We start from the raw sequence: 23,932 nt of genomic DNA, 5'->3' as shown, positions 1-23,932 counted from the left end.
AGTTAAAGAGTTGGGCCACACCCCAGGCTTCCTGCTGCCATCAACAGCAAGGGCACAGAGGAGGTGACTTTCTCAGGGAGCCAACAGGTGCATGCCCCTGCAGAGGCTGACTCCAAGGCCTTTCCCAGGCTTCCCAAGGCAGAAGATTCAGACCAGGCTGTGCTTAATCTGAAAGCAGCCCCATGGTTCAGGTTTCAGCCAGAGCAAGCCAGGCACAGCTGTTGGCTATGGGCAGGGACTCCTAGCTTAGGAAGGTCTGTGGGTAGAGAATGGAGACAGATACCTTTGGAGAACAGTGGTTCTCAGACTTGAGCAGCCATCAGAATCACCAGGAGACGACCAAGCAAGGTGGTTCACACCTGTAATCCCAGCACTTTGGGAGGCAAAGGTGGGTGGATCACTTGAGGTCAGGAGTTCAAGACCAGCCTGGCCAACTTGGTGAAATCCCCTGTCTCTACTAAAAATATAAAAATTGGCTGGGCGCGGTGGCGCACACCTGTAATCCCAGCTATTTGGAAGGCTGAAGCAGGAGAATCACTTGAACCTGGGAGGTGGAGGTTGCAGGGAGCAGAAGTCATGCCACTGCACTCCAGCCTGGGCAACAGGGCAAGACTCCATCTCAAAAAGAAAAAGAAAGAAAAAATCACCGGGAGGGCTTGTAAACACACACATTGCCAGGCCCCCACCCCAGGAGTGGCTGATTCGGCTGGTGTGGGGTGGACCTGACAGTTTGCATTGCTAAGTTCCCACCGGTACTTAGCTGCTGTTCTAGGGACCACATTTTCAGGACTGCTGCTCTAGGGCGCCCCCTAGAGGATGCCCTGAGCTCTGCTCTCACGCAGACCTGAGATGAAAGTTGCCTTCTAGTCTCATCTCACTGTTTTAATCCCAGTTTTAGAATCTAAGCAGGGAAGTTGAATTCCGCCTCTCACCCTGTAGCTATCTAGGAGACCAATACACAGAATTCCGAGAATGGAGGGAAATATTGCTTTTTAAACAACTTTATTGAGATATCATTCTCATACTATACATTTCACCCACAGTGTACGATTCAATTTTTTGTACAGTCACAGATGTGTGCAACCATCACCTAGTTTTAGAACATTTTCATCATCACAGAGATAAATACCGTGCCCTTGAGCTGTTGCTCCCCATCCATCCTCGTCCCCACGCCAGCCCTAAGCAACCACGAATCTACTTTGTCTCTGAATTTGCCTGTTCTGACAAATTCTGGACAGTTCACAGCAATGGAATCATACATCATGTGGCCTTTTGTGTCTGGCTTCTTTCACTCAGCATCACGTTTCCAAGGTTCATCTATGTTGTAGCGTGGATCAGAATTTAATTCTGTATTATGGACTGAATAATAGTCCGTTGCATGGACAGACCACATTGTGTTTATCCATGCATCCATTAATGGGCTTTGATTTCTGTGAATAATTGGTTATTTGTCAAAATTCATAGACGTGAACACACACACACGCACACCCAGCAGCTGCCAAAGCTCTCCTTTGAAAACGAATCAGATCACCTCCTTCCTGAGCTCACACACTTCTGTGATATGCCAGCTCCCATTTCTCACCACGTTCTCAGCACTTTGCTCCTCTAACTTGCTGCACATTCTTCCCCTGCAGAGCTTTTTTAAAAAGGTTGTATTTTGAGATATTTCACAAATGAATGTACTAAAACCCACTGACTTGTATACACTGAAAGTATACAACGTAGGTTGGGCACTGAGGCTCACACCTGTAATCCCAGCACTTTGGGAGGCTGAGGGGGGTGGATCACTTGAGGTCAGGAGTTTGACACCATCCTGGCCAACATGGTGAAACCCCGTTTCTACTAAAAATACAAAAATTAGCCAGGTGTGGTGTCGGCGCCTGTAATCCCAGCAACTCAGGAAGCTGAGGCACGAGAATCACCTGGGAGGTGGAGCTTGCAGTGAGCCAAGATCGCGCCACTGCACTCCAGCCTGGGCGACAGAGCTAGACTCCGTTTCAAAAAAAAAAAAAGGGCCAGGCGCGGTGGCTCATGCCTGTAATCTTAACACTTTGGGAGGCTGATATGGGCAGATCACCTGAGGTCAGGAGTTCAAGACCAGCCTGGCCAACATGGCGAAAACCCATCTCTACTAAGAAAATACAAAAATTAGCTGGGTGTGGTGGCACGTGCCTGTAATCTCAGCTGCTCAGGAGGCTGAGACAGGAGAATCGCTTGAACCCAGGAGGTGGAGGTTGTAGTGAACTGAGATCCTGCCACTGTATTCCAGCCTGGGTGACACAGCAAGACTGTCTCAAAAAATATATATATATATTTTTAATAGAGTCAGAGGTCTCCCTGTGTTACCCAGGCTGGTCTCAAACTCCTGGGCCCAAGTGATCCACCTACCTAGATCTCCACAAGTGCTGGAATTACAGGTGCGAGCCATTGCACCCAGCTCCTCCCGTGGTTTGCAGACAGGGTTCCAGGGTCAGGGAGGAGACACAGCTGACACCTCTCGCAGGGCCAGCAACCTGAACCTGGGGGAGTCTTTCTGATGGCCTCAAGGGGTGAAATGCAGCAAACCTGAGTCTCTGACTTCCCAGGAGATGCTGGAAGAAGCCACGTGGCCTCTGCTCATTACACCTGTCACGTTTGCTCTGGGAGCCTTTGGCTGCCATGTAAGAAATCTAGATGAGGTCAAGTGAAGAGACCAGAGAGAGCAAGACCAAAGTGAACAAGGAGAAAAAGAGAGAGAAAGAGATTGGGGGGCGGGGAAGAGAAGGGGAAGTGAGAAGGCAGGGAGAGAGGGAGAGAGAAGAAAGGGAGAGGGAGATGCTGGAGGAGCTGTGTGTTCTCACTCACGCCTTCAAGAGCCACTACCTGTCCATGACCATGTGACCGTGCAGGAGCCTCAGTGGAGAGCCTCTGAGTCAAGCCCAGTCAACCCGCAGAGTCATCCGCAGTGATAAATATCGTTGGGAGCTGTGGCTTGGGGTTTGTTACTTCGCAATAAAGCACCTTCTCGTGGGCCTTCTCTCCTTTCCCGTGGCATTCTGGCTTCCAGGGGACCACCTCTCCACCCTACCTGTGTCCAAGTCCTTGTCTAAGGTTCTGCATTGAAGAGAACCCAAACCAAGGCAACGACTGACTGGCTGCGGGGGGTGTTGGGGAAGACAATTCAGTTGGGGTAAGGTAATTAACCTGAGCTCAGGATTCTTCACCTGGAAAATCGGGAGACTATCAACCTAACCTGAGATGCTTCTGAAGCGGATGCGAAAGAATCCAGGTGAGGAAGTCAGCACCTGGCAGTGGGTCCTGTTTGGGGCTCACTGGCTCAGAGGCAAATTCTAACCGTTACCTTACCAGGCGTTATGGCTGCGTAGGTACCCCTCCTGCACCCTCCTGATGCTGACCTGCCAAAGGGACAAGGAAAGGGTGCACAGCCGTGCCTGGGCTTGTCTGCTGGTGGCCCTGCAAAACCCCAGCAAGACAGGGAAGCGCCCGAAGGAAAACAGAGCTGGTTCTTATAGTATAGTGATTGCATTTTTTTCTGATAAAGATAGCACACCTTTTGTCATAAGCTGTTTCCCTTGGTTTCTGTGTTTCTTTTCTAATCAAATTACCCCAGTTGACACACATTTAAGCAAATAGTTTCATTTCAGGTCACGGGGACTTAGCGCTGCAATCAAGGATCTGAATGAAATTCCTGGCAAAATACAGTAATTAGAAACACAATGAAAGCAGAATTGAAATGTCCCAGCCTCCCCACAACACTAAAAGGAAGTCTGGTTAATTTCCAAATTATATTTAGGATCAACATGCAAGGGGTTCTTTTTCATACGGGCAGAGAAATTAGGACCAGAGATCATTACAATAACCACACAAGACTAGGAATGTAATTATAAAATAAACCATACCCTAGCAAGCAAATTATTTTAATGTGTTTCAAGAATTGAATACTCTGTATGGAATTAAAAACAGAGAAAAAAGCAACGTGCAGAAAATTAATTAAAAAGAGTTAAGACACAGAAACTTCGAATGTCATAAAATTACAAATACAAAAGCAACAAATTAAAAAACATACACGATTGCAGATTTCAGTAACGTCAGTAGCCAGAACATACCCAATGAATCACTTAATCATCAAATGTCTCGCTGATTTTGAAAGGGGGCTAGTGGTTGATGACTTAACCTCCATCAATCCAAAGGACAGGACTCTTTCCTCACATTACAAGCAATCTGTAAAGATGGCTTTAAGTAACTGAGAAAAGGTGGAGCGTGTTTTCTCAAAGGAAACAGACAAGGAAGGGGTTATCCGCTCTGCCCTCCCCCCCAACTACCGAAATATGTACATTCATTCAACTCTGGTAACTAAGGCAACCAAAGGACAATTTCTTTTCTTTTCTTTTTTTGAGACAGAGTCTTACTCTGTCACCCAGGCTGGAGTGCAGTGGTGCAATCTGGGCTCACTGCAACCTCTGCCTCCTGGATTCAAGTGATTCTCCTGCCTCAGCCTCCTGAAGAGCTGAGATTACAGGCGACCACGACTGTCTAATTTTTGTATTTTAGGACAGACGGGGTTTCACGATGTTGGTCAGGATGGTCTCGAACTCTTGGCCTCAGGTGATCCGCCCCCCTCGGCCTCCCAAAGTGCTGGGATTACAGGTGTGAGCCACCGCGCCCAGCCCCAAAGGACAATTTCTTGAGACCCCCACACACCTTCAGAACCACACATTCTATTCATGTTAAAAACAACAAAAATTAACAACCTCTAAAGCTAAGGACAATGATTCTGTAAAGTGCAAGAATGGTTCATTGTTTCTGCTTTTGTGGATTTCATGTTAAGAATACTTTAAAAGAAAGGGTGGACGGGAGTAAACCAGGACCCCAGTCATATATTTGATCAAGAAATGACCCGTATGGCAAAGGTGAGACGTGGACCGGCCCTCAGGTGTCTCTCCAACTCTGTGCACACCACTGAGGTAGGAGCTCTGGAAGAAGCAGACCCTCTCAAGGGAATTAAGGTTTCCTCTTGGCAAATCAGCTGGGGGCCTGAGACAGTCATACCCATGGGCTGCGTGCAACTTTGCATGCAGCTTCACGAAATTCTAGAGCTGCATCGCATCAGTGACGGAGAAGGGCAAGATCCAAGACAAAGCCACACGAGGCGAGGTCCTGGTGCTGACCACTGGCCATCTGTTGTCCAGCACAAATCAAGGGGCCGGAGGAAGGGGATGAGGTGGAAAACCCCCGTCAGGCATTCTATAAAACAGTTATTAGCAAATTGTATCAAAAAGTATCAAAACATTTCAAAAAACTCTAAAAATTGCCAGGCTTGGCAGATGCGCAGGACAGGGTCTCCAAGTGCCCGTGGCGCCGCCGTATATTCCAGGCATTTATCCTGGAGGCCAGGATGCCACCTTCCCCCCTCCCCTCCCCTCCCGGGCACTCAGAATCCACAGAGACACCAGGGGATCCAAACCTTATCTGCAGCTGCCCCTCCAGGTTTGGGACAAGTGGACAGGGTTCCAACCACGAGCTCTGAGAGCCGCAAGGCCCATGAGATGCTGCTGCACCATGGAGGACCAGGGTGAGGGATGAAGGTCGGTGCTCTACAGCGGATGTTGGGGGGTATGGCAGGGGTCCCCTCACTTCCCACATTGCTGCAAGTCACTGAACGATCACTTGGCTTAGGGGTCGAGGTACACTGAACCACAGGTGAACACACCTGAGCTCACGAAGTAGGACCCTGGACCTCAGAGGATGGACCCCACTTCCCCTCAGCATTTGGGTGCCCATCTCAAAGCTGAATATCCCGTAGGTATAAATACACATGTGGTTCTGCTCAGAGCAAGGTCTGAAGTCCCACTTGATAGCCTCAATAAAATGGTAGAACAATGAAAATACCAATTGCGTGCTAAGTACAGTCAGTTGATAAAATAATCTCTGTGCATTTTAAACAGCAGGAAGTTTGCTATAAGCAACAAGGGTTCATCAGCTTTCTACTCCCTCCCTTCTATTATTATAATACAGTTATGTCTTAAGCAAACAGCTTTCCAACTTGGGTGACGACCAAACTCCAAACTTACAACTAACACGAAGTTACAACTCTAATTCTTTAGAAATGAGAAAAGTTCAAACCTCAATAGAAGCCTGCCATGCTTATTTTGAAATATTGAAAAAAAAAAAGATCCAGGTGTCTTCAAAATTCAAGCAGAACAGCTTGAAACACTTGTCAGTTTAACATGATGACACATATGGCCGTTTCCATCTCAACATGGCAGCCTGCAAGCACCTGTGCCTTTGTCACTAGTTTAAAACCCCACTGTTGTGAGGTTCAAATGGCCACCGCATAGGTACAGCCTAAACTCTGCCCATTTGAGTTAAAAACCATTTTTTTCTTTTGAGACAGGGTCTCACTCTGTCACCCAGGTTAGAGTGCAGTGGTGTGACCATAGCTCACTGCAGCCTCAACCTCCCAGGCTCAGGTGATTCTCCCACCTCAGCCTCCCAAGTAGCTGGGACCACTGCATGCCCCACCATCCCTGGCTAATCTTTTGTAGTTTTTTTGTAGAGATGGGTTTTTGCCATGTTGCCCAGGCGTGGTCTCTTTCATTTTCAGTTAGACTGCACAGAAGGGTGAATTTTCAACTTAAAAAGACAAGTAACAAAAACCTGGCCCAGGTACCGCCACTGGGCACTCTTGTGCCCATCCATTGACCCCAAACAAGCTCAAAACCTTTCTTGTCACAGTGTAGCCACCATCAAATATTAGAAATTGGCTCACAAGATGAAACTTGTTTATCCTCCCTTCAAAGGAGTGCTCCCAACCTTAGTAACATTAGATTTTAAGCCACGCAAATTACAAAACCACCTTAATAGTATCGGGAGACACATCACAAAATATTAGGCGCAGGATGTCGTATGTAACTCACGAGGCACAAGAAAATCAGAACTGAGGCCAGAAGCTCACACATTTCCAGGGACAAGTCCCAGAAGCAAAACGTAAAAGAGCCGGCTTACGCTAAAAACCAATGGCTCTCCTCTCCCCAAGGTCAAAGCTCTCCCACTCCCCAAATCACAGAGTCTATGTGCTCTCCCCAACCTGCCCCAAGATTCAGGCCAAACTGCCCGTTTGTTCATGACCCAGGCTGAGCTGGGGAAAACAGCCCACATACACCACACGCTAGCTTCTGAGGGGTCTGCAAGCAATAAAACCTTTCCCAGAATAGGAAGGGGGTAAGCTATCCCAAAGTTGGCAGAAGTTCTGCAAAACATGTTTTGTGGGGGTCTGGGACCAGGTATGAGAGAAAAGAGTTTTAGGCTCAAAGAAGTTTGGAAATGCTGGGTTGAGACTTCTCAGAGCCTTTCACACACCGGAATGCTGCAGAGCTCCAAGAACTTTCCAGCCTGTTGGTCTGTTTGTTTGCATGCCTTGCAGAACCTCTCAACAGTCTGTAAACCTCTGGGGACTTCACATGCAAATAACTAGCTAGCTAAATATGCAGACTACCCTCCTCACCAACCACGAGGGCAGGAACCAGTTCCTTGGCAGGAACTTGAAGCTTTCAGTCCCCAAAATGCTCTCCTCTCTCCTGGAAGGCTACAGAAACAGACCAGTGAGAACCACAGTAAACCCTGAAGGGAAGAGAAAGGAGGTGCAGCAAAGCAGCAGCAGAAATGAAAATAAAAGTTAACTAAGGTTTGTTTTCCTAGTCTAATATCAATCTTCACACACTGATCCTCACCCACTCGAGCAGCCGAGAGCCCTCTTAAAGGGCAAGCGACGTCGAGACCTGCTCTCGGAACTGTCTGCAGGAAGACTGGCGTTAGACTAGGGTTTGAGATGAAGCACATCGTGAAGTTTACTGATCTCTGCCGTCAGATCTTGGGTGAGGTACAGCTCATTCATGCCTTCCTTGGCTCATGCTTAAAGCCCATCACACTCCTATCCTCCCATAGTTCTGCGCATTTCTCATCCGCTCAAGCAGCTAGGAGCCCTCTTAAAGGGCAAGCGACCCTGATACCTGCTCTAGGAACTGTTTGCAGGAGTCAGTGCAGGCCAGCTCCGCATCCTGAAGGGGATGCCATCCAGGTATGAACAGCTCAGAGGCTGAATGGCCCTATCACCCGGGAGGAGCCTGGAGGGTATTCCATCTAACCCTGTGGCTAAAGCCGGGGGGAGGGGGGATGAGGGAACACATGGATTTGTTCGAGAATTTTCCCAGCAGCACAAAACTCCTTAGAAGCAGAAAACTGGGGCAGGACCTGGCGTGGGAGTCAGGGAGACCTCCACTGCCTTCTCAGGGATCCACACGTTGTCCTCTGAGCAGGAGCTTTCAACAGCTCCTCAAGATAGAGTCATAGAGAACAACGGCAAATTCCATAGCACTCGCTTTTTCTTTCCTGATAAATAAACAGATTTGGGAGCTCAGTACATCAGTAATATAAAAGACAGTGGGTTCAGAAAAGGAAAAAAAATGCACAAATTACAGAAAAATATTCATAATGAGCTTCACACCTTTTTTCGTTTTTGGTTACCTGTAACGTTTTACAATTCAAGGTGTCCAATGAGGAAAGATGGAATTATTCAGAAACAACGTTCACCGGATACGGAGATCAGCTCCCCAGTAGGAAGTCACCACGTCTCACCTGACAGTCCAGCGAGCTGCGTGGCCCCTGGTCACTGACTCATTCACCCTGGTGGGGGTCTCTGTGCAGTCATTTATAAAACAAACACATTCGACCTTGCCAGTCATTCCCAGATGTGGCTGAAGCCCAGAATTCCAAGAACCAGTTAAAATACAGTTTCTGGGCACCGCCTCATCCCCGTTCCTGGTGGTTTTGGATTCCATAATTCTGAGCAGGGCTCAGGAATCTGTATTCTTAAAAGCTCAGCCAGGTTTGGGGAGGCTTGGACTAGGTGATCTAAGAGATCCCTTTGAGGCCCCAAGCTTCACTACAGAAATTTCTGTGTAACCCCCATGCCAGCTACTCTCAGGGAGACGGTTAGCAAGGACCCATGAGGAATTGTAACATGGGGCAAAGACCTGCAAAGATACAAGGGGTTGCTCACTGCCTGGGTTAGTTATTCGAGCAAGATATGTAAAGTTACAGAGAGTATTTAATTGGTTACTGTGATATCATAGAAATACCAAGAATCATAAAAGTAAAAAAAGCTGCTAAGTTGTACATAATGTTTCCGGAATACTAAGAAGTTGCTGCTGGTCTACAGAGCCCTGGGATATGATGGTGAGGATGGTCCCAGGAGGCGCAGCTGGGGTCACTGGCCCCGGTCCTGGTGCCTCTTGCCTTTGCCTTTCTTCTTTTTGTCCTCTGGCCTCGGCTCCAGGGCGCAGACACAGGCGGACCCGCCAGCGATGGCCTTGGGCAGGTCGACGCCCCTGCTCCACTTGTCGGCCTCTCGGTCGTACACCTGCACGGTCTTGGAGAAGGCGGTGTTCTCCCAGCTGTAGCCGCCCAGGATGTAGATGCGGCCCTCCCACACCGCCACGCCCGACTCGCTGTTGGCGTGCAGCAGCGGCGCCACGCGGGTCCACTGGTTGCACTGAGGGCTGTAGGCCTCCACGCCCAGCACGTCGAAGCGCTCCATGGACTCAATGTTGTCGTCGCTGCCCCCGATGGAGTAGATGCTGTCGCCCAGGCTGCACATGCTGTGCCAGCCGCGCGCCGTGGTCATGGGCCGCCGCTCCTCCCACACATCTGTCCGGTGGTCGTAGCACAGCAGGTTCTTGCGGTAGGGGCCGATTTGGTAGTCGTGGCCCCCAGAGATGTACACGAAGTCTTTGTAGATGGTGCCCGCGTGGCCGTAGGTGAACCTGCAGGGTCGACGGGCGGAGACAGAGAGCGAGCTCAGGGCTGTGCCAGGCTTACCCTCCCCGAGCCAGGGAACAGCCTGCCGTCTTAGGGAGCCATGAGGATTTAAGAACACAGGCAGTGGGCACCCCACGAACACTCTATAGACAGCAGACGTCATTAGCAAAGAAATGGCGGGCAGGGCGGGGAAGCGGACAGCTTTGCAGTCAGGCCGCCTGGGCCAGAACCCAGCTCCACTCTCTCTGAATCTCCCTTGCCCCATCTGGGAAATGGAATAATCACAGGACCATCACCCCTTTCACAATGGCTGGAAATGACTAGAGCAATGAGCCAGCAGGCACACACGCACCCAATGAATCGCACATCAAAGAGGAATAACGACATACAGTCCAATTCTAACTGCGCTGGCACTCAGGAAAAGTTTTGCTTAAAACCATAGAGACAGCAAAATCAGTGGCTGCCAGGGGCTGTGGGGAGAGGGGAGGGACGGATGGACAGGGCGCGCACAGAGGGGGTTTAGGGCAGTGAAATGATTCTGCGTGAGGCTGTAATGGTGGATTCATGTTGCTTTGTGTTCCTCAAAATCCACAGAACTGTGCCAGGAAGTGGGAACCCTGATATAAACCAGGGCCTTTAGTGAATAAGAAAGGATCAATATGGCCAGGTGCAGTGGCTCACGCCTGCAATCCCAGCGCTTTGTGAGGCCTAGGCAGGTGGATCACTTGAGGCCAGGAGTTCGAGACCAGCCTGGCGAACATGGCGAAACCCTGTCTCTGCTAAAAATACAAAAATTAGCTCAGCGTGGTGGCGGGCGCCTGCAGTCCTAGCTACTCAGGAGGCTGAGGCAGGAGAATTGCTTGAGCTCAGGAGGCGGAGATTGCAGTGAGTCGAGACTGTGCCACTGCACTCCAGTCTGGGCGACAGAGAGAGACTCCGTCTTAGAAAAACAAAAACGCGAGCGCTTACCCCGCACACTTCTAACTCTTGGGGACACCTGGATGTATTCCACAGCAAAGACTGGTTCAGAAAGTGCACTGCTGGGGGTGGCAACAGGGAGCTGGTGGAAAAAATGGTGTGCACCTTCTGCTAATCCCCTGGAGATAATAAATGCTCGATACATGCACACCGGAAGGCAGGTGAGACTGAGGAGGGTGAGGCGGCCACCCTGGGGCACTCCCTGCATGCGGGTGCAGGTTTTCCGAGCAGCACCGCATCGGCTCTGCAAACAGTGCTGTGAGGTGGGTACGATTATCGTCTCCCTCTACAGATGAGGAACTAAAGGCTGAGCGGGGTGAAGACCCGTGCTTGCGGCTTAGATCTAGCAGATACCCCCATCTCTTCGAGCTCCTCTTGCCCAAGCTCAGGGAGATCCTCAGGTCAGGCCCTCACCCTCTGAAGCTCAGCGACTGCACAGACTCAGCCACGGAGGGATGTCCGTCGTGGCGGCAGAGCTGACCCTTGCCCTAAGTCTGGAACCGGAGCTCGGACTGTGTTCCACCACACCCTCTGCCCCTCACAGTGTACCCACTCTTCCTGACAAGCCAGAAGATTTCGCTCCTGGAATTGGAGGCCGACATGCCCAGAAAGTGAGGCACGTGGACTGAACTATGTCCCATAAAAACATCCCATTTGGAGAGCCTTCCACCAAGCCCCAGATCACCTTGGCAAGCCCGCCACATAGGACCAGGAGTCGGTCTTCGGACTGTACGTCTCTACCGAAGAGAGCGCTCCGTTCTCATTCCGGCCGCCGACGGCCACCAGCATGTCTTCGATGGAAGCAAGGTAGAAATCCACACGGCGCTGGTTCATGGAGGCCACCTGTGGAGGTGAGATACCTGTACCTTCCCTTCCCCCAACCCGGGACAGCATCAACATCTGGCGCTGCGTTTCCCAAATGTGTCTGCGGAACACACAGTCCCGGAGAATGTTTGGGAAAGGGAACTGCACTTGAACAAAGGGGGCTTCTTCAGGTGGGAGCTCTGAGCCCCTGAGGTTTCCCCAAGATGCTCTGAATCCCCAAAAGTGGGATGGAGACGCTCTGAACCCCCACACTTGTCTGGTCATATGGTCAGCCTCGTGGACGGGAACTCTGTGGGTCACGGGTCAGAATTGCTGATCTAGTGGCTTTCTGAAATAAAAATTCATCTTTCCCCTCCCGGCATCAGATCTGTAAAGTTAGTGCTGCTCTGCCACTCTGTGTTAACAGAGCAGGATGTGGCATTCCACAGGAAATTAAACAGAAGAGGCCAGGTGCAGTGGCTCACACCTGTAATTCCGGCACTTTGGGAGGCCGAGGTGGATGGATCACCTGAGGTCACAGAGTTCGAGACCAGCCTGGCCAACAGGGTGAAACCCTGTCTCTACTAAAAATATAAAAATTAGGCAGGCGTGGTGGTAGGTTGTAATTCCAGCTACTAGGTAGGTTGAAGCACCAGAATTGTTTGAACCTGGGAGGCGGAGGTTGCAATGAGCCGACTGTGCCACTGCACTCCAGCCTGGGCAACGGAACAACTCTGTCTCAAAAATAAATAAATAAATAAAAGTAGAAACTTTTTTTTTTTAAACGAATCCAAGCCAAACACACAGGGAGCAAGAACAAGTTCCCGCGGGAGGCGAGGTTCAGGCCGCCGCTGCTGCCAGGCCTCAGGGAGGAGGGTCCAAAGCCAGGGACCCTGTCCAGTGGTGAGACTTCGACCTTGGAGGGCGGTCTCAGATTTCTGAGAGTAAAATCAAAAGGTCAGCTGGAGTCCATTCTGACTGTGTTTTGAGCTAAGAACAGCACTGAGTTGGGCGCGACGCTGAGGTGTGAGAATAAAGGCTGACACGACTGTCCCGGGGGGAGCGGGTGGCTGGAGAGTGCTCCCAGCAGAAAGGAGACACCTTCCCTATGCCAGGGGCTTGCCAATCAACATGAGCTACTGCACTCCCTGTCCCCCATGTATTCCCAGAAGGGGAATCCAAAATGTGGAGAGGACAAGAATCTAAAATATCCTAGCTATGACTTAGCCAGGCTGGGATGAGACCTCAGGTCTGACGTCAAGGCCCACGCTCTTCCCAGAATCAGGCCACAATGCATGCCCAAGGGCCAGGTGTGAGCCCTGGTGGCCTCCTTAAACTATCTCCCAAAATGCTTCCAGAGGAGCCCCCCAGAGACTCCAGGACCCGGGGACCTTGAACCACGGATCAAACATCTAGACCCATGCTACTGTCCAACAGAGTAGCCACGCCTCGTGTGGCCACACACACTTGCACACCAATCAGGTAAAGTGAAATGAAATTGAAAATTGGCTTCTTCAGTCGCACTGGCCACATTTCAAGCGCTCAGTCGCCACATGTGGCTGTGGCTACCATATGGGGAAGTACAGACACAGACCCTTCCATCTGCACAGAAAGCCCCACCAGGCAGCGCAGCTCTGAACCACGACGGACCCCTCGAAGGGGGTGGGTCAGCTCTCCCTCTCCCTGTCCAGGGTGTAGGCCCACGGTATGCTGCTCGCCACTTTATAGTCACACCTCATTCAGAAGCAGGATAGTGACTGTCAAGGCCCCAGAGAGGTAAGGAAAGTCAAGGCTAGGTTAAGGAAACCGAGAGAGTCCTCAAGAGAAAAGAAATAATCCGGCTTTAATCTCACCTTGATCCACTGTTTACAGCGGGGGTCATACCTATAAAGAAGATTGGAGGCCGCGTCCCCTCCGTTGTCCCGTGAGAAGCTGCCGCCGGCGATGAAGATGAAGCCCCCCAGCACCGCCACACAGTGGTGGCTCCGCCGGGCGGGCAGCGGCGTCTCTTTGACCCACTGCTCGCTCTTGGCGTCCAGGTAGCAGGTGTCGTCACTGAGCTCCAGACACCGCTCGGAGACCTCGCCGCCCACGAACAGCAGGCGCTCCTGGTTGGTGCGCAGCGCCGTGCGCTTGGTCTGCATGACGGGCTGGGCCGCCAGGTTGTTGTGGTAGCGCACGGCCTCCTCGATGAAGCCCTCGCAGTTGGCCTCCTTGGGCAGCAGCGAGCACACGGCTGGCTTGACGCGGTGCAGCAGGTCGTTCTTGGGGATGAGCGGGAAGTGGATGTTCTCCAGCACCTGGCGGGCGTGGGCCTCGCGCTCGGGCTGCTGCGTCAGCCACTGCAGGGCGGCCTGCAGGAGGTCGTGCTCACACTCCCGCTGCACCTCGCTGCTGCTCAGGTAGACACACAGCTTCTGCATGGAGACGTTCTGCAGGAAGTCGGGCGTGAAGGACAGCGTGCCGAAGTGGTTCAGGATGAAGCCATCGATGAAGGCGTCAAGCCGCTTGAGGCTGTAGATGGAGGCCAGCTCCTGCAGGTACAGGTAGTTGTCCTCGCTCACCTCCTGCTCCAGGTACTCACAGCAGAAGTCTACCACCGTCCAGATCTGCAGAAGGTGGGCCGTCTCCAGGACGTAGTCAATGTTGCCGCCATCCAGCACCAGCTCCCCGCCGTACAGGAAGTCCACCACGGCCTTGAGCCCGATGTAGGAGGCGCCGATCAGCTCCACCTCCTTCTGGAAAGCTTCCCGCATGCCAATGGTGAACATGGAGTTGAAGTAGTCGCTGCACACGGCCAGCAGGTTGCGGTGGGCTGGCACACGCTGCTCATCGGCCACCAGGACAATGTCGCAGAAGAGGCCGCGGAGTCGCTGCTCGTTCAGCCGCTGCAGCACCGTGCTTGAGTGGTCGGCCCAGCGGTATACCTGGCCAGAGAAGACACATGAGAAACGGCACAGCAGCCTGCTCAGCCCTGGTCCAACCCAGTGGGTCCTGACCAGTATTTTCAACAAAATGAAATTGAAGAAAACAGGAAATAAAATGCTGCATCAGAGGGCACTGCAGGAAGTACAGGTGTTTCTTTCTTTCTTTTTCTTTCTTTTTTTTTTTTTTGAGACGGAGTCTCGCTCTGTCACCCAGGCTGCAGTGCAGTAGTGCAATTTCGGTTCACTGCAAGCTCACTCCGCCTCCTGGGTTCACGCCATTCTCCTGCCTCAGCCTCTTGAGTAGCTGGGACTACAGTCGCCCGCCACCACGCCCCGCTAATTTTTTTGTATTTTTAGTAGAGACGGGGTTTCACTGTGTTAGCCAGGATGGTCTCAATCTCCTGACCTCGTGATCCGCCCGCCTTGACCTCCCAAAGTGCTGGGATTACAGGCGTGAGCCACCGTGCCCGGCTCGGGGTTTGAGACCAGCCTGGCCAACATGGTGAAACCTCGTCCTACTAAAAATACAAAATTTAGCCAGGCATGGTGGCGTGTGCCTGTAATCCCGGCTACTCAGGAAGCTGAGGCAGGAGAATTGCTTGAACCCAGGAGGTGGAGGTTGCAGTGAGCAGAGATCACACCACTACACTCCAGCCTGGGAGACAGAGCAAGAACTCCATCTCAAAAACGAAAAACCAAAAACCAAAACAAACAAACAACAAACAAACCAAAAAACAAACAAACAAACAAACAAAAACCCAAAACCAAACAAGACAACAATTCAAGCCAGGCATGGTGGCTCCTGCCTGTGATCTCAACACTTTGTGAGGTTGAGATGGGAGAATCGCTTGAGGCCAGGAAGTTCAAGACCCACCTGGGCAACATAGCGAGATTCCTGTCTTTACAAAATATTTTAAAATGAGCCGGGCATGGTGGCATTTGTCTGTAGACCCAGCTACTCAGGAGGCTGAGGCAGAAGGATCGCTCAAGCCCAGGAGCTTGAGGCTGCAGTGAGTCATGATTGCACCACTGTACTCCAGCCTGGGCAACAAAAACAAATCCTGTCTCTAAATTAATTAATTAATTAATTAATTAATTCAACATAGGGAGAAACAGATAACTGAAAACTATCACATAGATAGATAGCCAGTCTATTCCAGGGTGACTGAGGTAAAGAACTGGCTGGGCACTAAGCCTGAAGACGGGAAATGTGGTGGGAGGAGGAAAATTGACCGAGGGCTATTAGGTATTAGTAACTATGTGGTTCAACTTATTTATTTATTTATTTATTTGAGATGGGGTCTCACTCTGTTGCCCAGGCTGGAGTGCAGTGGCACGATCACAGCTCACTGCACCCTGGACCCCCTGGGCTCAGGTGATTCCCCCACCTCAGCCTCCTGAATAGCTGGGACTACAGGTGTGTGCCACCACGCCTGGCTAATCAAAAAAATTTTTTGTAGAGACGAGGTCTCACTATGTTGCCCTTGACCTCCTGGGCTCAAGTGATTCTTCTGCCTTAGCCTCCTGAGTAACTAGGACTACAGGCACACACTACCACGCCCATCTGATTTTTATAATTTGGAGGTACAGGGTCTCCCTAAGCTGCCCAGGCTCTGAATTCTTAAAAGTTACTTCTTAGCATGTGTCCTACAGCAGTGGGTTTTATTTTTTTCTTCCCTTTTGAATCTTCTTTTTGTTGCCATGCATGCATTTGTCATTGAGACACTTTATTTCCCTGTGGTTATTTCCACGTCCAGTCAATTCAAACAGCAACGTCCCCGTCCATGTTACAGGAGCAGGCCACGTTCTCACAACCTGTGGAGGATGCCACACAGATACGACCTGGCATTTCCTTCCGAGTTCAGAGGGCCAGGCTGACCCGCTCTTCCACTCCAGGCTGGCTTTTTGGTTTATAGGTCACATGCATGGAGATCTCTATTTATCGTGGATACTCGCAGAGAGAGCCAGGCTGGCCTATACTGGGCTTTCAAAGTCTTTCTCATTTTTAGAAACAGGGTCTTGCTCTGTTGCCCAGGCTGGCATGCAACAGTAGATCAGAGATCACTGCATCCTAGGCTTGGCCGGGCATGGTGGTCATGCCTGGAATCCCAGCACTTTGGGAGGCTGGGATGGGCGGGTCACCTGAGGTTAGGAGTTCGAGACTAGCCTGACCAACATGGTGAAACCCCGTCTCTACCAAAAATACAAAATTAGCTGAGTGTGGTGGTGGGTGCCTGTCATTCCAGTTACTCGGGAGGCTGAGGCAGAAGAATCGCTTGAATTCCAGAGGCGGAGGTTGCAATGAGCCATTGCACTCCAGCCTGGGCAACAAGAGCAAAACGCTATCTCAAAAACAAAACAAAACAAAACAAAACAAAACAAAAAAACTCCTAGTCTCAAGCAATCCCTCCGCTTCAGCCTCCTTGGCAGCTGGGACTACAGGTGTGTGCCGCCACGTCCAGCTATTTTTTACTTTTATTTTTTGTAGAAATGGGATCTTACTACATTGCCCAGGCTGGTCTTGAGCTCCTGAGTTCAAACAATCCTCCTGCCTCAGGCTCCCAATGTGCTGGGATTCCAGGTATAAGCCAGCATGCCAGGTCTCAGCTTCTAATTATGCAGGAATGGTCTGTGCTTCTACAGACACTGACGGAGGCCCCTGTTGGGTACGAGCTGAAGGAAGGAAATTAAAAAGTACTACAGTGGCTGGTGATGAAGTCACAGTACAGGCTTAGTGGCCTGAGAGACGCAAGTGAGGGCATGAGGCGGCTATCTGCCACCCGGGACCCCTGGCTGTCTCCACGCTGGTGAGAGTGCTGACCTACCACGCTTAGATGGAGATACGCACAACCCCAGACTGCAGTGTAAAAAGGGAAAGAGCCCAGAGGGTAGGACTGGCGACAGCCCCAGTTAATGGCTGCGGCGGGGAGCCACCAGCTCCAGTTAGCTGGGGCAGGGGGCAAGAGCAGTGTTATTTCCAAAACTGGGTTTCTGTTCTAAGTGGGCTGGAATGATGCTGCACCCGGGTACAATCAGCTGCAATCTGCTTCTGGTGTTTTAGCACAGCTGCATAGATGACAACTTTCCAAAAACAAAGGCACATGATTTCCTTTATTTTTTTATTTTTATTTTTTTTGGGGGGGGGATACAGAGACTCCCTCTGTTTCCCAGGCTGGAGTGTAGTGGCTCGATCTCAGCTCACTGCAACCTCCACCTCCCGAGTTCAAACGATTCTCCTGCCTCAGCCTCTCAAGTAGCTAGTATTACAAGCACGTGACACACCCGGCTAATTTAAAATTTTTTTTTAGACAGAGTTTCACTCTTGTTGCCCAGGCTGGAGTGCAATGGTGTGATCTCGGCTCACTGCAACCTCCGCCTCCCAGGTTCAGGCGATTCTCCTGCCTCAGCCTCCTGAGTAGCTAGGACTACCGGCATATACCACCATGCCTGGCTAATTTTGTATTTTTAGCAGAGACAGGGTTTTGCCATTTTGGCCAGGCTGGTCTTTAACTCCTGACCTCAGGTGATCTGCCTGCCTCGGCCTCCCAAGGTGCTGGGATTACGGGCATGAGCCACTGCTCCCAGCATACATATATTTCTTTATTTCAGTAGAGACGGGGTTTCACCATGTTGGCCAGGTTGGTCTCGAACTCCTGACCTCAAGTGATCCACCCACCTCAGCCTCTCAAAGTTCTAGGATTCCAGGCATGAGCCACTGCGCCTGGCCAATGTATCAATTTTAAAGGGACATTGGTAACAAAGTTTCCCCATTTCAGGTAACTTAGAAGCTCCAACCTACAGCATTCTCTGATGATATGAGTCCTGTTCATTTCTCTATTTCCTATTTTAGTGCCTTAATCAAATGCAAGGCCGAGCAGAGGGAGAAACTCAGGTTGTCAGGGGCTTATACCTGGGAGGAGGCAGCAGGTATAGGGTATTAGATGTGGAAAAAGAATTTAGCATTAACATGGAACAACACTTTTTTTTTTTGAGACAGGGTCTTGCTCTGTCACTTAGGTTGGAGTACAGTGGTGCGATCATAGCTCACTGCAACCTCTACCTCCTGGGCTCAAGTGAGCCTCCCACCTCAGCCTCCTGAAGAGCTGGGACTACAGGTGTATGCCACCAGGCCCGACTAATTTTTGTATCTTTTGTAGAGATGGGGTTTAGCCATGTTGTCCAAGCTGGTCTCAAACTCCTGAGCTTATGAGATCCTCCTGCCTCGGCCTCCCAAGGTGCTGGGATTCCAGGCGTGAGCCACTATGCCTGGCTGAGCAACACGTCTTAGGGCAGACAGGTGAACAGTGTGGTCACACAGTGGGAAGACGCCAACATGCTGGAATACACAATCTACCACTATAAACTAAAGCAGCAACACGGGTGAGGCTCACAGGCACAATGTCGTGCAAAAGAAACCACACAGGAGTGTACCCAACCTCGGATCCCATTTAGATAAAGTTCTAAAGCAGACAGCGGTGGGGTTGCGACAGTGACTATCTTGAGTGTAACAACTGGGAGGGTTTGGTAGTATTGTTTCTTGCCCAACTGGGTGCTGGTGACATAGGTGTGTTTAATGTCTAGAAATTCATGGGTACACTTTTTAAAAATAAAAAGTTAGAAACAGGCCAGTCATGGTGGCTCACGCCTGTAATCCCAGCACTGCGGGAGGCCGAGGCGGGCAGGTCACGAGGTCAAGAGATCAAGATCATCCTGGCCAACATGGTGAAACCCCGTCTCTATTAAAAATACAAAAATTAGCTGGGCGTGGCGGCACGCACCTGTAGTCCCAGCTACTCGGGAAGCTGAGGCAGCAGAATCGCTTGAACCTGGGAGGCAGAGGTTGTAGCGAGCCAAGATCACACCACTGCACTCCAGCCTGGGCAACAGAGCAAGACTCTGTCTCAAAAAAAAAAAAAAGAAAAAGAAAAAGAAAAAAAAGAGTTAGAAACATAATCCAGTGATACAGAACCCTAGTCCTAAGAGATTCAGTTCAGAGAAAAACAAACTCAGGGTCCTGGCGTTAGGGGACAAAGATTTCCAGTGCTGTCAAACTTAGAAAGCAGCACTGTCTCCCAGGCCAAGCTCCAAAACAAAGCCCTTTTGAGCAAGCGGCGAGACCGCTCCGGGTTTTCACATTCGATAAAGCTGGGCTTGGCAGGAACCTTCTTGGGGAACTCACGTGAGAATAGGAGGTCATTTCTCAGGAGAACCAACCTCTATTGAAAATGACAGCCAGTTTTTCTTTTAGAATCTGTAGAATTTCTTTTCCCCCTTTGTCTCAACTCTGTAGGCTGCTCCCAGCTCCCTGCATCTAAAGAAGCGTTTCTGTGCCTTTTTCATTATTGCCCCCCAAGAAGGCTTTTAAGATTTTTTTCACTCATAGCCTCCCCAGCAAAATTTTAACATCACAGATGCACTGTATGTCTGCTCATGTACTGTATGTATAATTGTGTCTTACGCACAAAAGGAGTAAAATTCCTCCCACCCTCCCAAGAACCAATTTTCTGCCACTTCAGGGCAATATCATACTCAAGAGAATCCATGATCTGAGGTAACCATAAGATTCAACCTCCAAAAGGGACACCTCTAAAGAACTGAGGGCATTACGAATATCTATAACGAGGAGACAGGTTACCAGGAACCTCGAACCAATGGCTCCCCCCATCTTTATCAACAGCAGCTGTGGGGACAGGAGTTTGTGGAAAGTATAGCAGCAGGGTCTGGCTCTTGGATTTTAATGTGGCAGATGGGAACAGGCTACGTATTTCTAATTAGAACTCCCCCAGCAGCCTGGCTCTGGGGAACTCACCCTCACTTGCTCTTGGGTTCCAGGGAATCATGACCAGGGAAGGGGACTCCAGGCCCTTGGGGTACGGGTATACAATGTGTTGCCCTCACCCTAAGATAGAAGGCTGAGTTCTCAATGCACCTATCCTTGGAGTTTTTGAGCCCCAAAGCGGGCATGGGAACCCCAGTTTTCTTCCTGTCCCATCCACCTCCTTGGGTTGATGAATGGGTCAAGTTGTCACAAAGAGAAAGCTCTGGGATGTCACACTGAAAAACGAAGACGTCTGGCCATAGTGTCTCTAACATCCCTCACACTTCCCACTCTCTGATTTTATGACAATTTCCGCTCCTTGCCCATTTCCACCTTTACTTGTCATTAAGGAGATTGACAACACCAATGACAAAAAAATCAGTCTGTGATTAGAAATGAGTGAATCAGAAAAAGGATCACACTTCTTAGGCAATTTGCACAGGTGGTGAGTGAACATTCACAGACCTTGGATGATTCGCTGATCTTGTATGGCCGAGACACTCGCGTCTGCCTGCTTCCCTCCATCATTACAGAGATCTCAGCCCTAGGAGAAGAACAGGATTTCTGAGCATGCAGTCATAACTCTAGCTCATTCATTAATTTCAGGCTCTGCTAGCAGATACCAAGGACGACAGTGAAAACAGTCACACGGAGGAAGGAGGGAGGGAGGACTGTGCACTACAAAGAACTCTTTTACACTGAGTTGAGAGCTCATCGGGTTGTTAGAATTGGACAGAACATTTAACTTGCATTCCTTTATCATCTAAAATCTGACATCATGTCATTTAGTTCACTTCCTACAAATAATTACCTTTTGGCTACACCGAGGTTATAATGATAAGTTATAATTTCGGAGCCCAGACTACAGTCCTAGAACCAAACTAAGGGACTTACATGTGCCATCTCATTTAACCCCCACAAAGATTACACTTGGCCAGGCTGATATCGCTTATCCCATTTCACACATGAGGATACTGATCTCATGGTCACAAAGCTAGTAAGTGGCTGAGAATCACACCTGGGTCTGTCCAGCTTCAAAACCTGGATCCATCACCATGACACGATGCTGAATGAGGCCCGGGGTTCGAGAGCATCACACTTTGAAAATATGATACAGGTGAGGATGTGGTACAGTGATGACTACCATGTACACAGTACATTCTAGACACACTGTCCCCAAGTGCTTCTCTGTGGCTTCACTCACTTAGTCCCCATTGCAACCCCATGAGGCCAGCACTGTGACTGGAGGATGCTGACAGCAGTGAGGTGAAATAACCTGCCCCGTGTCACACAGCTGGGAACTGGCAGAATTGGGATTCCAGGTCAGGGAAAAGTCCATGCTCTTAACTCTTAGGCTGCACTGCCTGGTTCTTGGAGGGGGGATCACTACAGGCAGAGTTAGGCTTTGGTGTGGCGGGAGCGGGGGTGGGGGAGGGTGTGGGGGGGCGGTCAAGTGCTTCAAGGATGGAGGGGAACACAGAGAAGGGACTTGGCCAACTAATATTAGTACAAGTCACACACTGAGACTAAGGTTTTAAAGAGGATTTTCCCCCCTGCTATTTGAGTTCAGGAGAAGAGTTTGTTACCTATTGAACACACTGTCTTTACTAATAAAGAACAATGTGACAAGAAGTCAGCACTGTTCTTAGATAATTGGGGACACAGGGAGGCCACTCCAGTGTTCCCATGGAAGGAATGAATTCGGGCACAGTCCGTCCTGTGCAACTCCCCTAGGGAGAGAAGGGACAACGAGATTCCTCTTGACAAACTAGAAACTTTGTGACAACGACAAGCTGTTCCCATTCCCGGCCCTCCTGACTACCCCTAGGATGCTGGAGAGCACAGAGAGGGAAGAGAAGAAACCCAGCTTTCGGGCAGTGCCCACCGCGGACCCAACTTCATTCCACCTTCACCCTTTGAGACAGGTGCCACCGTCGTTCCCACAGTGAGACCCGGCGCTCGGGTGCCTCGGGGGGGGGGTTGCCCAAGGTCACAGAGCAGCAAGCAGCAGGTGCCTCTCTCTCCACCGCCCCAGGCAGCCTGCCCGGGCTCAGCCAGGCCCTCTAACGCTCAACGCTTTCTTTTCTAGGCCAAGATACCTAGAGAGTTCCCGGGGCCGGAGGCTCCCTGCTGTCTCCTGCAAGTGCGTGGGGGTGCGGGCTGACTTCCACGCGTGTTGGATGTCAGCGGCCTCCGACGCTTTTTGGAAGCAGGTGAAGGGTCAAGGCCACCCACACACACAGTGACAATCCCAAGTCACTGGAAAAGGTCTTCCAGTAAACATGGGAACGCAGGCCCCGTCCGGACGGGGGGGCTCCCAGGGAGCCTCCTTCCCAAGCTCCCTCCCGACCTCAGCGTTGGAGAAAGGGACGCTGCTGACACCGGCTCGCCCGCGGGGTCTCCGGGGACGCCGCTGTCGTTCACTCGGACCCCGCAGCCCAGGCGGAACTCAGCGCAACGGCCGCCCAGGCAGGCTCCAGCCGGAGGCGAGGAGGCGGAGGCGGAGTCGGGACCGCCCGGGGCGGGGGCCACTCACCTGCCACGCGCGGGGCGGAACGCACAGGCCGCACCTGTGTCACCTGCGGGGGCGGCGGCCCCTCCCCTGGCCTCTTCCCCCAGTCGCGGCGCCCCACTCGCCCACCCGCCCGCCCCGGGCACCAAGGGGCGCAGGGGGCTCGCGGCTCGCTGGGGCCGGGGACCCTTCCGATCTCCGCCCGCCCCCCGCCCCTGGCGGGCGCGGCTTCCCGGCGGTCCCGGGCTGAAGGGTGGGCGCGCGCGTAGGCCCACCTGGCAGGACGCGCTACGATCGCGGCGGGGACAGCCCCGGCGGCGGGGCCGGGCGGTCGGGGCTGCGGGGCCCGGGTTCAGGAGCCCCCAGGCCGGCCCGCTGCGCAGCCATGGCTCCGCCAGGAAGTGCGAGGCCGAGGGCGGAGGCGGCGCGCGTGGCCAATGGCGGCGGCCGCGGGGAGGCGGGGCCGGGCGGCGCGGGGCGGGGCCTGCGGCCGAGGGCGGGGCGCGGGGTCCGTGGGGTGAGCTCGCGGGGTGGACGCCCTCCTCGTCCGCGCTCCGGGGATCCCCGGTGTCTACCCCACCACGACGCCCGATTCCGTCCCTTCAAGGGCAGGCCGCAGCCCCGCCGCGCGAAATGCGCCCTGGTGCCACCCACCGTTACGGACGCAGGGCCACGGCGGGGACGGGACACGCAGGGTCCCGGGCCTCGAGGCACTGACGCGTGCGCTGGGACCTCCTTGCTGGTCCGGAGTCGCCGGGACGGGCACCGCGCCTCTCGCCTCCTTCCGGGCTGAGCTGGAGCGTCCCTGTGGCCACCCTGCGGGGAGGCCTTTGCTGACCACTCTGCTTAAAGTCACATCCCCCCTTTCTCTCCACCCCAACTTCCAACCCCACGCTTCACTTGAGCTCTTATCAGCGTCTAATATTCCAAAGAATGTACTGGTTTATTTGGTTTATTGTCTCTCCTTCCTACCAGAAACCCTCCAGGGCAGGGTTTACTGTCAGTTCTATTCCTGACTGGACCCCCCAGACTGGCACACAGTAGGTGCTCGGTAAATACGTGTGGAATGAATGAACG

General features: G+C 51.7%; 1 protein-coding gene across 4 annotated transcripts; it reads right to left on the bottom strand.

The window, feature by feature from the left end:
* Nucleotides 1-3,880: 3,880 nt before the first annotated feature.
* KLHL36 (kelch like family member 36) lies at nucleotides 3,881-23,661 on the bottom strand. 4 transcript variants are annotated; one of them, XR_012429190.1, is made up of 5 exons: nucleotides 23,131-23,260; nucleotides 20,809-20,887; nucleotides 13,483-14,525; nucleotides 11,480-11,637; nucleotides 3,881-9,821 (listed from the first exon to the last, which is right to left on the bottom strand). XR_012429190.1 is itself a non-coding variant. In XM_045382946.3 (5 exons), exons 2-5 carry the CDS (start codon nucleotides 20,869-20,871, stop codon nucleotides 9,266-9,268), a joined length of 1,851 nt encoding a protein of 616 aa, XP_045238881.1. In that variant the 5' UTR covers nucleotides 20,872-20,887; nucleotides 23,510-23,661; the 3' UTR covers nucleotides 3,881-9,265. The 4 variants fall into 4 exon arrangements, 3 of the variants coding, with proteins under 3 accessions (XP_045238881.1, XP_045238879.1, XP_045238880.1); XM_045382946.3 differs by lacking the exon at nucleotides 23,131-23,260 and adding an exon at nucleotides 23,510-23,661 and having other exon boundaries at nucleotides 13,452-14,525; XM_045382944.3 differs by having other exon boundaries at nucleotides 13,452-14,525.
* Nucleotides 23,662-23,932: the final 271 nt, after the last annotated feature.

Source organism: Macaca fascicularis, chromosome 20 (assembly GCF_037993035.2).
Source record: "Macaca fascicularis isolate 582-1 chromosome 20, T2T-MFA8v1.1".
Lineage (NCBI taxonomy): Eukaryota > Metazoa > Chordata > Mammalia > Primates > Cercopithecidae > Macaca > Macaca fascicularis.
This window is presented reverse-complemented; position numbering and strand designations above follow the sequence as displayed.

Bases quoted from the DNA above. Each gene is read 5' to 3' on its own strand.
- KLHL36 (XM_045382946.3), bottom strand. From the start codon at position 20,871: ATGATGGAGGGAAGCAGGCAGACGCGAGTGTCTCGGCCATACAAGATC. The intron at 14,526-20,808 runs GTCTGTGAATGT...TTCTCTGGCCAG, and splicing joins AGATCAGCGAATCATCCAAG to GTATACCGCTGGGCCGACCA. The intron at 9,822-11,479 runs GTGATCTGGGGC...TCGACCCTGCAG, and splicing joins TATGTGGCGGGCTTGCCAAG to GTTCACCTACGGCCACGCGG.